This window comes from Actinia tenebrosa, unplaced genomic scaffold (assembly GCF_029948245.1).
Source record: "Actinia tenebrosa isolate PJP-AT-01 unplaced genomic scaffold, QUT_ActTen_1.0 PGA_scaffold7__59_contigs__length_16204524, whole genome shotgun sequence".
Taxonomy (NCBI): Eukaryota; Metazoa; Cnidaria; class Anthozoa; order Actiniaria; family Actiniidae; genus Actinia; species Actinia tenebrosa.
In genome coordinates, this window is record NW_028292584.1 from 9,090,674 (window position 1) to 9,106,171 (window position 15,498).

At 36.9% G+C, this 15,498-nt stretch overlaps 1 protein-coding gene and 1 long non-coding RNA gene across 4 annotated transcripts; one reads left to right on the forward strand and one right to left on the reverse strand.

Moving 5' to 3' along the window:
- On the reverse strand, window positions 1–599 carry LOC148905513 (uncharacterized). Its single transcript, XR_016121728.1, has 2 exons — window positions 205–599; window positions 1–58 (listed from the first exon to the last, which is right to left on the reverse strand). It is a non-coding gene; the product is annotated as an uncharacterized LOC148905513 (long non-coding RNA).
- Window positions 600–6,366: 5,767 nt separating this feature from the next.
- On the forward strand, window positions 6,367–15,224 carry LOC116303700 (uncharacterized). 3 transcript variants are annotated; one of them, XM_089040083.1, is made up of 12 exons: window positions 6,367–6,487; window positions 8,372–8,439; window positions 9,018–9,159; window positions 9,379–9,611; window positions 10,967–11,295; window positions 11,420–11,561; window positions 11,638–12,111; window positions 12,331–12,659; window positions 12,786–12,927; window positions 13,016–13,492; window positions 13,840–13,882; window positions 14,708–15,224. In XM_089040083.1, exons 2-10 carry the CDS (start codon window positions 8,382–8,384, stop codon window positions 13,486–13,488), a joined length of 2,322 nt encoding a protein of 773 aa, XP_088896209.1. In that variant the 5' UTR covers window positions 6,367–6,487; window positions 8,372–8,381; the 3' UTR covers window positions 13,489–13,492; window positions 13,840–13,882; window positions 14,708–15,224. The 3 variants fall into 3 exon arrangements, with proteins under 3 accessions (XP_088896209.1, XP_088896210.1, XP_088896208.1); XM_089040084.1 differs by having other exon boundaries at window positions 14,711–15,224; XM_089040082.1 differs by lacking the exon at window positions 14,708–15,224 and having other exon boundaries at window positions 6,368–6,487; window positions 13,840–14,009.
- The last annotated feature ends 274 nt before the right edge of the window (window positions 15,225–15,498 follow it).

The window sequence follows — 15,498 nt, forward strand, 5'->3', positions numbered from 1 at the left end:
TTGAGTACGCAAATCCTTTTTATTCTTGCACTATTGAATCTGGTAATGATCTGGTCAACTAAAATAAGGATTATCTATAGTTAGCCTATTGCTCTGTTTACAATTGTTGTTACTTATGGGAAAATGATTCACAAGGTGAAATACACAACAAAGTAATCAGTTGTGCTACAGATTAAAAGAAATACAATAAGGTTGAGGACTTACCAACGTTGGCGGGTCAGTTAAAACAATTACATAAAGATATTAATCCCGAAAGTTCGTCTTACTTCAAACGAGTGTTACACTATACTGAATTAAAAGGGTAGAACGCTAAGAGATTAAGTTAATCTCTTGTCAATCAAATAATTGCTGAATACGCTGATTACTATGGAAACAGCTACATACGGTATTTTTATCTAAAGAAACGTTTTATTGACGTTGGTTACCAGTGAATAACACAACACACGAGGTGCCAAAACACCGTCTATGAGCCCGCGTACATACTGGAGTTTGGTGTCCAGGCCAATCACCAGTCCACTGTCACAGTACAGTATACAAACAGTATACAGGTTCTAATAAGACTTAAAGTGCTACTATGACGAAAATCGCTCAAACTTGGATTCAGCTGAAACTTCCTAAGAATACTCTTTAAAGGTCCAATAATCACTCTATGAAGTGTTTTCTCGATATTCAGGACGAAAGTATGACATTTTTACGATTATTTTTTGGAGTCTGTGACGTCATACACTCAACATCGAACATCGCTCCATACATTTCTTTGTAGTTTATGATCAAAATATCAGTAGAAAAGGGAGAAAGAAATACCCAAACACCCCAAAATATAAATCATAGTCACAAGTAATGTGAAATAAGCACATTAGGCACCCTGTGGGCTTCATAGGAATAAAATAAATTAAGGATTTATATACAAAGAAATATATGTAGCAATGTTTGATGTTGAGTGTATGACGTCACAGACTCCAAAAAATAATCGTAAAAATATCATACTTTCGTCCTGAATATCGAGAAAACACTTCATACAGTGATTATTGGACCTTTAAAGAGTTTTAAAGAGTATTCTTAGGAAGTTTCAGCTGAATCCAAGTTTGAGCGATTTTCGTCATAGTAGCACTTTAATATTGCAAGTGTGTAGAGATGGAATTGAATATGTCATTAATGCACCGGAAAGAGTTTCAGTAGTGGGTAACAATAACAGGAAATAAATATTAAGAATATTTTTCAATTGATGGTTTTCACGGCGGCCACGTTGGAGGAACTTAACAAAAGAATTGTCAATGAATTCTTTTGTTATATCCTCCAACATGGCCGCCGTGTCTTTTGTTATTTAATTCTCTTGGGAATGGTTGAAAACGAAGAAAATTCCGGATGTGACGCAGGCTAACAGAAGAGTGTTATTATCATGTTTTCCTAAGGAGACAGTTGACATTTTGGCTAGCAAAAAGGTAGATAGTTATATATGGTAATAATATTTTGACCATGGTTGACTGTGTACTATGGTCATCATTAATATATTTTGACCATGGTTGACAGTCAGTGTAACATGGTCATGACTATAAGAATATATTAATAAATAATATTAATAAATATATTTAGGATATTCAAATTTTGATTTTTAGCTTTTGTTCCTTATATTTTTTCATATTTAGATCAATTTGTGCCTTTTTTTGGTAAAATCAAACAAAATTTCTATTGACCCTTGTTGACTTTGTGCCATGGTCATCATTATTCGTTAGACCACAGTCAAAACATGGTTGACCATGGTTGACAATGAAAAACCATTGTACCATGTATGGTTATCCTAACGTAGGGACGGATCATACCTAGCAAAATTTGCTCTACTTCGTTAGCAAAAGGAAAATAGCTATTTTTTTTAAACAGTAATGATGAAAAGGTAAATTATACACCGTGAAAAGATGAAAAAACTTACTGACGTTTCGGACGCTAGTCCTTCGTCGGAGTAAAAGAGAGTTTTCCTCTTTTACTCCGAAGTAAAAGAGAGTTTTCCTCTTTTACTCCGACGAAGGACTAGCGTCCGAAACGTCAGTAAGTTTTTTCATCTTTTCACGATGTATAATTTACCCTTTTATCATTACTGTTTCATTAGAAACACCGACGCAGCTCACACTAGTTTTTAGCTAGTTATATCTTCATATTTTTTTAAAATAGCATAGCAGATGAAAAGTATATAAAGTTAACAGTGTAGTTAAAATTTGGAAATACGTTAAAAATAGTTTTGAAGCGGCAGGGCTCTTAAAGTCTACCCAAATGCGACCTTCGACAGCATGAGCTATCCAAATAGCCAGACACGGGCAAAACATGTTTTGGCGTTTAACGAAGCTCAAAATTAAAATTATTAAAAAAAATTTTTTTTCTAGTTGATGCATACCAAAATCTTTTCCCCCACAAAAAATAAAGAGAATCGATTTTGCGAACCCAAATCCACCGGACCGCTCTTAGCGGGAGAGCCCAATATTAATTCTTTCTGAATAAAGTAGTTCTGCACGTCTGAGGAATGAGCTTTTATCCTGTAATTCCAAAACTCACAGAAAAGAGCACGTTAAAAGTAGTAAAACTGTCAAGTTTGATGGAAGCAAGCTCAAAAATCGCGAAGATATGAAATCAAAATTGTATGAGAAAACCTTTGTTGGAGGCATCTGATGCTCTTCGCGAGGTTTTAAAATTATTATTTTTATTACTTTAACATGCTTTTTCTAACTAGGTTTCACTAATTCAGAAAAACATAGTCTTGCTTAGTATGGCACGTCTAATGAATTGACGGAATTGATTAAGATCCGTTATCATGAAATCGAATCCTTCATGGTTTGAATTGAAAACTTCGATGGAATATTCCGATTCATTTCATACTTTGTTTTATAGCATTTAGGTTCGATATTAGTATAATAAAACCGTGAAAGAAAAAAAAACCCATTTCATTGAAGTGATACGATATCCCTTCACGGTAAACTTTGAGATTTTATCGGTATCGACCTTAAATGTGTAATATTTGATATATTTTTATTCAATTGTTTTCCATACGATATCACTCACTTGCTCTCGGACTTGCATGTTTGCGATATGATATGAAAACTCGAAAGAAAAACGCGATAGCAATGTGATAATCCTATTCATAGTTGCATAGTTGGTATGGGGTTTTCCCGACAAACTAGAAGATAAATCATCTTACTAGTCAGTAACCAATTTGTTCGCATTATAGTGCTAAAGGAGAAATAAGAGTGTAGCGCAGCCCTATCGTATCCCTAAAGATCGAATTGGAATTTACTAGAAGTTGATTTTGAATTTAGAAGTTGACTAAGAGAAGCGACGCATTAGTGACTCACGCCACTAGTCGCCTTCCCTCCCGTATCTTATCTCATGTAATATTAGAATGATTGTTAACAAAATTAATTAATTATTCTTGTCTGGTTTGTGGCGTCATCTCAAAGCGCCGGTTCTTTTCCAGAAAGTCGAGCGTAGTGGCACGATCACATTAAACCTGTATGAAGAACCAGATAAATTTAAGTCCACTTTTAGTCTTCACGATGTAATCGATCGAGTGACTGGAAAACGTAATGTATGAGCAATTGGAACGGCTTCCCGGAATAAGAATGGGTATCATACCAGAGTATGTAGAAGATACCGTACTAGTGACAAACGCATGGTACTGACATGCCATAATATTCAGGGACCGCGGAGCAACCTAAAAAGTGAACGACATTAAGTAACATTAAAATGGCTTTCCATAAGAATTGTTAACGTACGAGTAGGAGATGTACGGTACTGATTTGGCAGCACTTACAGGGTACGACATGCCGTAACATTGAAATGGATTCCCATAAGGATGGTTATCGTATGAGTAGGAAACACACGGTACTGACTTACAGCACGTACAGGGTACGACATGCTGTAACATTAAAATGACTTCCCATAAGGATGGTTATCGTATGAGTGGGGAACGTACGATACTGACTTACAGCACGTGCACGGTACAACATGCCATAACATTGAAATGGATTCCCATAAGAGTGGTTATCGTATGAGTGGGAAACGTACGGTACTGACTTACAGCACGTACACGGTACGAAATGCCGTAGCATTGAATTGACTTCCCATAAGGATGTTTATCGTATAAGTGGGAAACGTACGGTACTGACTTACAGCACGTACAAGGTACGAAATGCCGTAACATTGAAATGGCTTCCCATGGAGATGGTTATCGCATGAGTGGGGAACGTACGGTACTGACTTACAGCACGTACACAGTACGGCTACGGTACTGACCTACAGCACGTACACGGTACAACATGCCGCCGTAACATTGATTTGGATTCCCATAAGGATGGTATCGTATAAGTGGAAAAGGTACGGTACTGACTTCCCGACTAGTACTTTATCTGATTAGGTATGCTTAATTTCCCATACTGACTCCACTTATATACATAACCAATCAGTAAAATTTGATGCTGCAAAAACGAGGAGAAAGTTTCTCTATTTTTCAGCATTTGCCTCGGCTGTCATTATTTTGTTATATAATTTAGATATAAACGTAAATGCAGGAACGTTGTATATATATATACACACTTGATTGCAGAAAGGGTGTAGTAACATGCGAAATATCAAATGAGATGCAAAACTTAAAAAAAACTTATTTGGTCTCATTTATCTTCTATTGTATCAGAGACATAAGTATTGCACAAAGCAATGGTGGATCCAGGATTTTTCAAAGGGGGGTTCCGTTTCTTAAACTGTGTATAATTCTCTTTTGTTTAGTCGATGTTTGACAAAAAATTGGCTCTAATCAACTAATTTACTATCTAGTAACGGAACTTAAAGGTAAATTAAACATTATAACAGCAAATATCTATCATTTCGTGTTCAACATTATCCTTGTGGATACTTTTAAACAAAATTTATATAAGACATACATTTCTATTACCTAAAAGATCAAACCTTCAAGGAGGGTTCCGTGGACCCCTTCGACCCCCCCCCCCCTCCCCCCTGGATCCGCCACTGCAAAGACATGTTCAAAAAGTTTTTTTCCACAAAATTTTGTGGTTAAACAAACATATTCAAGCATGTTTTACCTTCTGCATTTCATTTAATATCTTGTATCTCATTAGGTATCTGTATGTATGGCTTTTGTGAAAAAGTGATGAAACTACATAGAAAAATTAAAAGTGCGTTGAGCTGGCGCCAAATTTGACAATGTCGCGTAGGGCGCGTAGGAAAGGCGTAAAAATATAGGATGCACGTCTGATACTTGATTAATAACGGATCCATGAAACCAAATCCTTAACGTTTATTCTCATCGTTTGAATAGAAAACTTTGATGAAAAACAAGATAGTTTACTTTATTTTACTACACATTTGGTTTCGATAACAGTGTGATAAATCTCGATATTTAACGCCATGAATATCCCTTACTTCAGGGTAAACTTGAGTTTTGTTAATTGTTATCAATAAACCCAACAACGCAAATTAAAACTAGCACAAAACTACCAACACTGAAATAGGAATTAATAACTTTCTTAGCAAAACTGGTACTGAACTTTTTCACTGTCTTAAAGGTATAGGCTGGCATTTTTTATATTACCTTGCAGGGATGCACTAATACAGTTATTAGAATCAAAATGAATTGAAAAATGTAAAAAACATAAGAATATGTTACGTGAACAAAGCGAACATTCTTTAAAATATTTGTAATATATACTTTCCTATAAAAATTTAAGAAGAAGAAAAAGAAAAAAGGAGTATGTGAAGGAGTTCAATAGCGCAGCGCAGCCGTGACGTCATAAAAACGAAGACAAAGGCGAAATTCGGACAAACAAACTTACAAGTTTACTTTCAGCAGATAATTTTCACAGCCGATCGCAGTTGATCTTAGTTTACATGGGTTATTATTGTAACTTTAAGCAAAACTAATAAAATCGGTTCGTATAATCCTCGTAGCGGTTAAACAGAATGCAATGTTTGTCCGAATCTTTAAGCTATTTTTAGAATCAGTGCGCTGCGCTATTGGAATTTAAAGTGATTAACAAACGCCCTTTGGCAATGAATGGTCATAATGTCTCTTATTTTAAAAATTAACAAAATTAATTTTTCAATAAAATTCTGCTTCAATAAAATTTCTATTTCTAGGTTTCCTTCCTTTTTAAAGAATGCAAAGCAAAACTATCTCAAAAACCTCAAAGTGAAAAAAAAAACGAAGCAGATTTTATTATTGTACTTAGTGTTCTGGAGATCTGCTGCTAAGGCGGTAATTGCAGAATAACAAGACGATTGGACTAATTAGTCTGAAAGCCGTTTTTTTTTTCTGTTTTGAAGTCTTTTCACAAGCGCTGTTTTTTTTTGTTTGTTAACAGCTTTTGATTAATTTTAACTTGGATGGCAACTGCCATGTGGTTTTTAAATATTTGGTATAAATAGAAGCAAGAGATGCGGTGTAAATCATTGAGGATCTCCTGAGAAGGAACATTCCCTGAATTCGAAGGTAAGAAAAGAGGGATAAATACGTGAATATATATGCTGGCGTAGGTTATATATTCCAGCAGATTTCTATATGCTTTTTATTAAAAAAAAGATAGGAATATTAAAGGAACCGAAGGAAGAAAAGAAAGAATGAAGGAAAGAAAGAAGCATATCAAGCTTTACTTTATATGTTAGGGTCGAAGTTGGAGTAGAGAAAGCTCACTTAATATATGGTATGATCAATTGCATATTTGGATTGTGGCGGAAAAGCGGAAAACAAAAAAAGGCCGTCGTTTTATAAGGAATTCGACATGAACATTTTTAAAGAAGAAAATGAAATAATAAAAAAAGACAAGTAAAAAAAGAAAAACTTTGGAAAATCGAGGAAGTTTTGGAGGAAAGAGAAGGAGAGGTTTTCGTCAAATGGCTGCTAAGCTCTTCTAGTCCTTTTTCTTAAAGAGCGAAACAGGGAAATACGACACAATGTTTGATACGTGAAAGAAAGAAAGAAAATTCTTCAATTTGTGCTGTATTTCTCTCTACCTGACTCACATGTAAACATGATCCTGATTGTTTCGAACCTGTCGAATAGGATACGCTGAATTCTCGAGACTTGACTTTAAATTTTGTCCTTCTTATAAAGTTAAACTATGAAATTGAAAATACATTAATGATTAGTGAAAGAATTTAATATAGCGCTTATCCATCGCTGTCCTGAGCGCTTTGCACTCAATCCAAATCATATGAGATATACAAGTATAATCATCTACTTAAAGCATAGTTTATGGAGCGGAATGGTTGGGAAACCTATCGTTCTATGTTATTGTTCGACTTTATCCATTTTTATATGACGTTGACCGTGCACAGTGAAGGAAAAGTTGCTCCATTTGTGCACAGTATTAGGAAACATAAAAGTTTTTTGCCTTAACTGTGTCTGAGCGGCAATGTTTATTCGCGTGGTTTTTGGTTATCGAATGAAAGTTTTTACTTTCAAAGTGTTCATACATGAAAATAATAAGGAAATGATCGTTTTAAGCCATACTTGCTTTGGTTCATTGTGCACCGTCAGTAACACGTGATGGTACGATTCAACATCAAGAGGCAAAACAATAGCTTTGTTCACGGTGCTTTGTTCTATGGAGTTTCCAAACCATTCCACTCCATAAACTATGCTTATAGCGAATACGAATAAAGATAGAAGAAAAATGCCTACATGTTACTATTTTGTCCTTATATGAATTAACCGTAGAATTCTGTTTGGACTTTTAGACGTAGGTTTTTGAATTTTGGTTTTTCCAGCGAAATTCATTCCTTTAGTTTGACTGTTCTTAACTGATATGTAAAATAAATTTTGGTGTTACTTTTATTATTAGCTGTACTCACTTCTGTTAGGCCCTGGCTAAGCGAGGAAACATGTTTCCCTAAATGTTTCCTAAGGTTGCAAAACTGTCAGGGAACATCGGGAAACAATGTTTCCATGCGTCTTGGAAACATGAAATGTTTCTGCCGCACAGCAAAAACATTTTTTGCGTCTTGGAAGCAAAATTTGTTGCACACAGCAATGTTTGGCATGTGGCTACACTGGGAAACATCCAGGAAACATGCGCGCGGTAAGCATGTTTCTGGATACATGTTTCCTCGTTTAGCCACGGCCTAAGGACTTAAATCACGACTACTTATTTTATACCAAATATGGATTTATCTCACTTTATTATTTCACACTTATTTTATCTTAACTAAAATGAATGTTCTTCTTATCACTGATTTAGTTAGTATAATCTCGTACATAACACATAAATAACTCGATTTCTACTGTTTTTTCTCCGTGCTCACTTAATGTTCAAAAGTAAGCCATGTGAGGGGGAAAAGCCATATATTTATTAATTATCTTTTGACGCTTAACTAGGTGATTAACGATGGAGACTCACATGCTTATGTTGGTGGCCATCTCTGGGTTGTTTTCTTATTCTCAAGGTAAGTCGTGAGAATGCAAACCAAATATCAACCAAACAATTAGGTTCTTAATCAACCACCTAGCAGCAACCTGTCACTATGGTTGTTTTACCATTAGATTGGAAATTCCACTAGAATTCCCTCTTCATCCAGAATGAGCAAATGGTTTCCCTGTTTCCCTTTTCCCAGTCATTCCTGGGAGGCTTGTGTTCATTTGCAATATCAACTGGAAATTCTACTTTTGGGCTTCCTGTTCTGGGGCCGAGAGATACTTGCATGTGTGGAAAGTGTAAATGGTACGCGATTCTCCGTTTATTCTGGGCTGATCACTAGAACAAATGGGGTACCTATTGAGCATTTCCACTTTTACCAGAAATTTTCCGATGGGAGAAGGTTGTACCATTTACAGAAAAATTGGAATTACCGGAATTTCCAATGTAATGGTAAACAACCTATAACAACTACTCTACGTTCAACCAACCAGCCAATGGCAACTCACTTCAACATCAGTAAGCTAGCGCTCGGCTATCTGTGTCCTTCATTCCTTCTTTCTGTTATACACCTTACTAACCCACGCTTTGTTGTTTTTACATTTACAGCATCCCTGCCTCCTACGAAATGCAGCACATCCTATGATAAAGTAGGTGGCTTTAACGATAAGGCGGACAGAACAATGCCAAAGTTACTTATAAATGATGGCAAATTTCCGGAAGGGAAAACATTTGAGGAATCAGCACACAGGTGAGAACGTCTGGGAGCGTAGTCTCTCGTAGATCTGACACCAAAGAGGGGAGAGTGGGCCTTCGATAATCTTGGAATCCTCATTTAAAGCTTGGCTACACCCGTGGAAGCAAATAGTAAAATTTGTCAGTCACTTCCTCCTCCTCCATGCATGTAATTCATGTTTCCTGCTCTGGGATATTTATTAAAAGGTGTGACTTAATAATTCTTAATTTCCAGCCTAGTCTGTCGATGCGCTGCCAAGGCCAAAGAAAAGGGCTACAAGGTGTTTGGTTTACAGAACATCGTGGAATGCTGGAGCGGTCCTGATGCTGAGAAGAACTACGATAGATATGGCGAGGGTGAGGCATCGAAGTTCTACCAGTTCAATGGGAAACCTCCCTGTGACAAATCTAAGGAACAAGAGTGTGTTGGTGGTCCTTGGGCTAACTATGTCTATCGTCTAAAAGAGGGTGAGCTTGGAGAATATTCTTCGTTTGCACGTGACATCATAAACCAAGAAAATAATAACATCCTCACCCTACGCTCAATACGTTTCTGAAAAGTCAAAGAAATACATATATTTTTGCCAAATCAAAATCTTTTAGTGTTGTACAAGTCTATAAATTAGATTTGTACATGTTGGAAGTGAATTTGATGAATTTTTGTCATTAAATATATTTTTTGAAATTTTGGCCGCCATGTTGGATGATACTAGATATCATCCAGAGAGTTTTCGCCATACATTTACACTAAAATATCGGTAACTTCGTTCGCTCATAGTTCGTTTTACAAATTCTCTAATGCTCCAATTTTTTGCTCAGCGTTGTATTATAAGTAGCTCTACATGGTCATAAGGATTGTTTTTTGATTGGAACCAAAAAGTACTTTAGCACCAGCAAAATACACGTGGTTGCAAACGAAGAATTTATTTCTGGATAGCGATTGATAATAACTATAACATTGGTGTTAAGGAGATCTTACCTATTCACCAGTCACGATTGCTATAAAAAGGTTTAAAATAGTATAGGATGTTTTCTTTAGTTTTAAGCTCATGCATAAGACCAATTTGTGAAGTGGATAGTTTTCTGATATGTGTGATGACGTCATCACCCTTCGTAATCTATGAAATGAAAAATATCGATAAATTAGAAAATTATAAATAATAATTATAATTCTATGAGCAAAGATTAGCCTGTCTTACCGTCTAAAAAAAACATTTCCATTTTGAAGCGAGCTATAAAATTCCCTTGCGATTGTGTTTATCATGACGATAGTACATGAGATTCGAATATGCTACCGGCCAATCAGAGTTCGCGTAAGAATTGAACCGGGCGAGAGCCAATCAGAAATCGCTTCTTATTTCGGGTCACGGTAACAAGGATTCTGGCGCTGTTTCGCAGACGGTTATTTCGAGAGAAATTAAACCCGCGCAACGCAGGCTATCTCTTCACAGCTAGTCTTTTTGCGTAAGTTATAATTATCACAATACACATACAGCACCAATGAGTATAAAATTATTAAAAAAAAAAAATATATATATAATTATATAATTTTCAGAGCTCTTAGGACACCCTATCAAACCAGTGCATCCTTTCTTGCTTCATTTAATCACTCCCCGTATGGATAGTGAAAACTTTCGCGCTGGAGATAAATGTAGAAGCCTTGTGGCAATGGAGCCCACACAAAAATGCATAGTCACTTTGAAGTATTGATTCAATGAAGACGTCGAACAACTGTTTTTAGTTGTCCCTTTTTATTTATAAACTTTTTTTAACTTTAAGGTTATTTCAATTATCTTTTTGTTTGATTCTATTTTGTATTCAAGAGGTTCCAGCTCCTACCAGCCCAGCGTGTCGATATGCTCTTGGCCTTCAATCGCAGGTTGTGAGCGATTCCCAAATGAGTGCCTCTTCTGAATGGAATTCCGCTCATAGGGCGGCCAATGGTAGGCTACATTTCCGTGCCGGCGGAGGAAGAACTGGAGCGTGGTCTGCTAAATACGGTAATGCTGAACAGTGGCTCCAAGTAGACTTCAGAAAAATTGCAAAAATCACCAAAATAGCGACTCAAGGCCGTCAGGATCATGACCAGTGGGTGAAGAGTTACATACTTTCGTACAGCAGAGATGGTGTATTTTGGGCACAGTACCCAGAGGTGAGCAAATTGAAGTATCGCGTCTAGCTAATGTACTTGGAGAGGGTGTCAATTCATTTTTGGTGCATTAGTTTTTAAGGAAGAAACTGCTGTTGGGATTTGACAGCAATTTTTGAAATTATAGGTATTTTCTGGAAATTCTGATCGATCAACTGTCGTCACTCATGAACTGAAACAAGCGATATACGCTCGTTATCTGCGGATTCATCCTCAAAGTTGGCATGGATTCATTTCCCTGAGGGCTGAGGTCTATGGATGCACTTCAGGTAAGAATAAAGATTGGGCTATTTAATTTTTGATATCTGGGGTTCGATGAGTATTGTACTTTTGTCATTCGCTCAGGATTTGATGTTCCAGCTGAAACGTGCCTTTCTGCACTTGGAATGCAAGACAAAACCATTCCCGATTCCAGTATCACAGCCTCTTCCATGTGGAATGCTAACCATTTACCATCCAGGGCAAGACTTGGTACAGTTAAAGAGAGCGGCAAGGCAGGCGCGTGGGCGGCAAGAACGAGTAATGCGAACCAATGGATCCAAGTAGATTTGGGTAAAGTTGTCAAAGTAACTAGGATCGCAACACAAGGTCGTCAAGATTTTAGCCAATGGGTAAAATCCTATTCTTTGCAATACAGTTTGGATGGGGGTCATTTTGAAGACTACCAAGGAGGTCGAGTGTTAACGGGAAACAGTGACCGTAACAGTATAGTTGGCAATATTTTGGCGCCCGCCATTATAGCAAGATACATCAGGATCCGTCCCAAGTCTTGGTATGGACACATTTCTATGAGATTCGAAATCTACGGATGCACAAGTGGTAAGTAATACCAGCACAAGAAGCCCTAACAGGAAGCTGAGGCAAACATTGGCCGCCATTTTTTTGCCTTTACTTAACTCGCGATCGAGTTTTGAAGTATTGATTCAATGAAGATGTCAAATAGCTGCCTTTTTAGTTGTTCCTTTTTATTCATAAACATTCTTTTAACTTTAAGGTTATTTCAATTATCTTTTCTTTTGATTCTATTTTGTGTTCAAGGATTTCCAGCTCCTACCAGCCCAGCGTGTCGATATGCTCTTGGCCTTCAATCGCAGGTTGTGAGCGATTCCCAAATGAGTGCCTCTTCTGAATGGAATTCCGCTCATAGGGCGGCCAATGGTAGGCTACATTTCCGTGCCGGCGGAGGAAGAACTGGAGCGTGGTCTGCTAAATACGGTAATGCTGAACAGTGGCTCCAAGTAGACTTCAGAAAAATTGCAAAAATCACCAAAATAGCGACTCAAGGCCGTCAGGATCATGACCAGTGGGTGAAGAGTTACACACTTTCGTACAGCAGAGATGGTGTACTTTGGGCACAGTACCCAGAGGTGAGCAAATTGAAGTATCGCGTCTAGCTAATGTACTTGGAGAGGGTGTCAATTCATTTTTGGTGCATTAGTTTTTAAGGAAGAAACTTAACTGTTGGGATTTGACAGCAGTCTTTGAAATTATAGGTATTTTCTGGAAATTCTGATCGATCGACTGTCGTCACTCATGAACTGAAACAAGCGATATACGCTCGTTATCTGCGGATTCATTCTCAAAGTTGGCATGGATTCATTTCCCTGAGGGCTGAGGTCTATGGATGCACTTCAGGTAAGAATAAAGATTGGGCTATTTTGGTGGTTGAGTAATTTTTAATATCTGGGGTTCGATGAGTATTGTACTTTTGTCATTCGCTCAGGATTTGATGTTCCAGCTGAAACGTGCCTTTCTGCACTTGGAATGCAAGACAAAACCATTCCCGATTCCAGTATCACAGCCTCTTCCATGTGGAATGCTAACCATTTACCATCCAGGGCAAGACTTGGTACAGTTAAAGAGAGCGGCAAGGCAGGCGCGTGGGCGGCAAGAACGAGTAATGCAAACCAATGGATCCAAGTAGATTTGGGTAAAGTTGTCAAGGTTACTGGTATCGCAACACAAGGTCGTCAAGATTTTAGCCAATGGGTAAAATCCTATTCTTTGCAATACAGCTTGGGTGGAGGTCATTTTGAAGACTACCAAGGAGGTCGAGTGTTGACGGGAAACAGTGACCGTAACAGTATAGTTGGCCATATTTTGGAGCCCGCCATTATTGCAAGATACATCAGGATCCGTCCCAAGTCTTGGTATGGACACATATCTCTGCGATTCGAAGTCTACGGATGCACTTAATTTTGTAAGTTTAGGTATTGTTTGTAATTGCTTTTGTCTGTTGATTACGACATTGACTTGATAGCACTGATCGATCTTCCGCATATCGCATAAAAGGTAATTAGCAATTAAATAATAATTATTGCTCTTTTTATATGTTTTTTTTTTTTTTTTTGAGTCTGATTTGAACGGGGCTTATAAAACCTTGGACTTTTCTATCCATCCAATTCCTTTATTTACTCGATCATCTCCTTGATAGAAATAGTGAGAATTATTTACTGGAGAAAAAAAAAAAAAAAAAAAAAAAAAGATAAAAAAAAAAAAAGAAAGGATTAATAAAGGTTCAAATGCTCTTCTGCTTATACTTTGCAGGATTTGACAAGGAAACATTACCACGAATTCTCTACTTTCACATCCCCATAATACTTTGCGTCTTTGGGGGGGGGGGGGGGGGGGGGGGTAACCAGAGGGTGGCCCACTTATTTTGCTGAAGGCTGATCAGACCATGTTGAAAATACCTTGTTTGGTATCCAAAGATAAAATGAAGAAATAAAAAACAAAAAACTTAGAAGCTTGAAGACGCTTAAGGTAAATTTATTTTTCGTAAGTCAATACATTTTCTATAAGACCAAAACTCTTGATGATGATCTGTACACGCAAAAATAACTTGGAATTATAAACTAATAAAAAGTATTGTACAGATAAAAGCAGGTATAGTATAAATTCAATTAAGAAACCTTTCAATTTGGGACAATTTTTTGATTGGTTACCCCCCAAAGACGCAAGGCATTATGGGGATGTGAAAGTAGAGAATGAAGACGGATTCACTGATGGTTTGAATTAAATTAATATGAAGATAGTTTAAGTGTTGTAATGTAAATTGTCTGATGGTTCTCTTACATTAGTTTGAAAGCAGCAGTAGTTTCAACGATTCTGGGTTCAGCTTATTTACAACTCAAATCCTTTCATTTTTCCATTCACTTCATCTTCCCACCATGGATAGTCATAGCGTTGTAAGATTTGTATGATATTTGATTTTAATGTTAACTGAACATTATGGCCCTTTTTCATATATTTGTTTCATCGTTTTAATCTTAATCTTAATCCCTTTTCGAAGAGTGCTTTTTGAGTTACCGTAACCTAGAGTAATTTGGATAATGAACGTGTATAAACGCATCCACGGAAATTGCCTTCATATTTTTCTGTAAAAGTATGGATCCCATCCCCAGCTATCCCCCCCCCCCCCCCCTCCCTTGTTTTTAAACCCACACCGTAAGTTAACCAATCATCAATAAGAATTATGTAGACATAAATGTAAACACTTGACTAGTAATAAAGCAAGCCAACTAAAAAAAAACAAAACGTTTTTACAACTGGTTTATGTAGCCCGTAATACAAAGGCATTGGTTTGTACACCTATTTCAAAAAAATGCTGTTCGTCGGAGATCTGAAATCTGAGACCGAAAGGAATTGTGTTTATGAATTGTGTAAGCTGTAATGATTGTTTGTGGTTTTAATAAGTAGTTCGCAGAAAGGTCAAATCTTGATATACTGACTTTGAGCGATGACCTGCGCTGGCAAACTAACTGGGTAAGTGTATATTGAATTTTGAACGAGAAAACACTCAGTCCCCCACAATTCCTGATTTCAGATATCCAACCAACAATATTTTCGAGAAAAACTGAATCATAACAACTTTGTTTTCCTTTTCCTAAAAAAGAAATTACTAGAACAATAAATTTGGAACGAATATTTAACCACGGTGTTTCAGTGATTTTTACCCGTATTACCTTTTAGCCCTAGACGCATAGGCTTAAGTTGTTAGACGACAAGTTTTTTGATTGACTATATGCGACTGCGCTCCATCGTTACCTGTGAATATTTGGGTGCTGTAACAGTAGAAAATGAATCATTTCTGACTTTGAGAATTACATCTAAATCATAGAGGACAAATGGTCTGCTTAGATTTTTATTTAATTTTACAAAAAAATTCATTCGCATCTTCTTGGAGAGCAACCACATGACTCAAAA

Coding starts and splice junctions, on each gene's coding strand:
- LOC116303700 (XM_089040083.1), top strand. CDS start 8,382: ATGGAGACTCACATGCTTATGTTGGTGGCCATCTCTGGGTTGTTTTCT. Junction 9,612..10,966: donor TGTCTATCGTCTAAAAGAGG/GTGAGCTTGGAG, acceptor TTTGTATTCAAG/AGGTTCCAGCTCCTACCAGC. Junction 12,928..13,015: donor GGTCTATGGATGCACTTCAG/GTAAGAATAAAG, acceptor TCATTCGCTCAG/GATTTGATGTTCCAGCTGAA.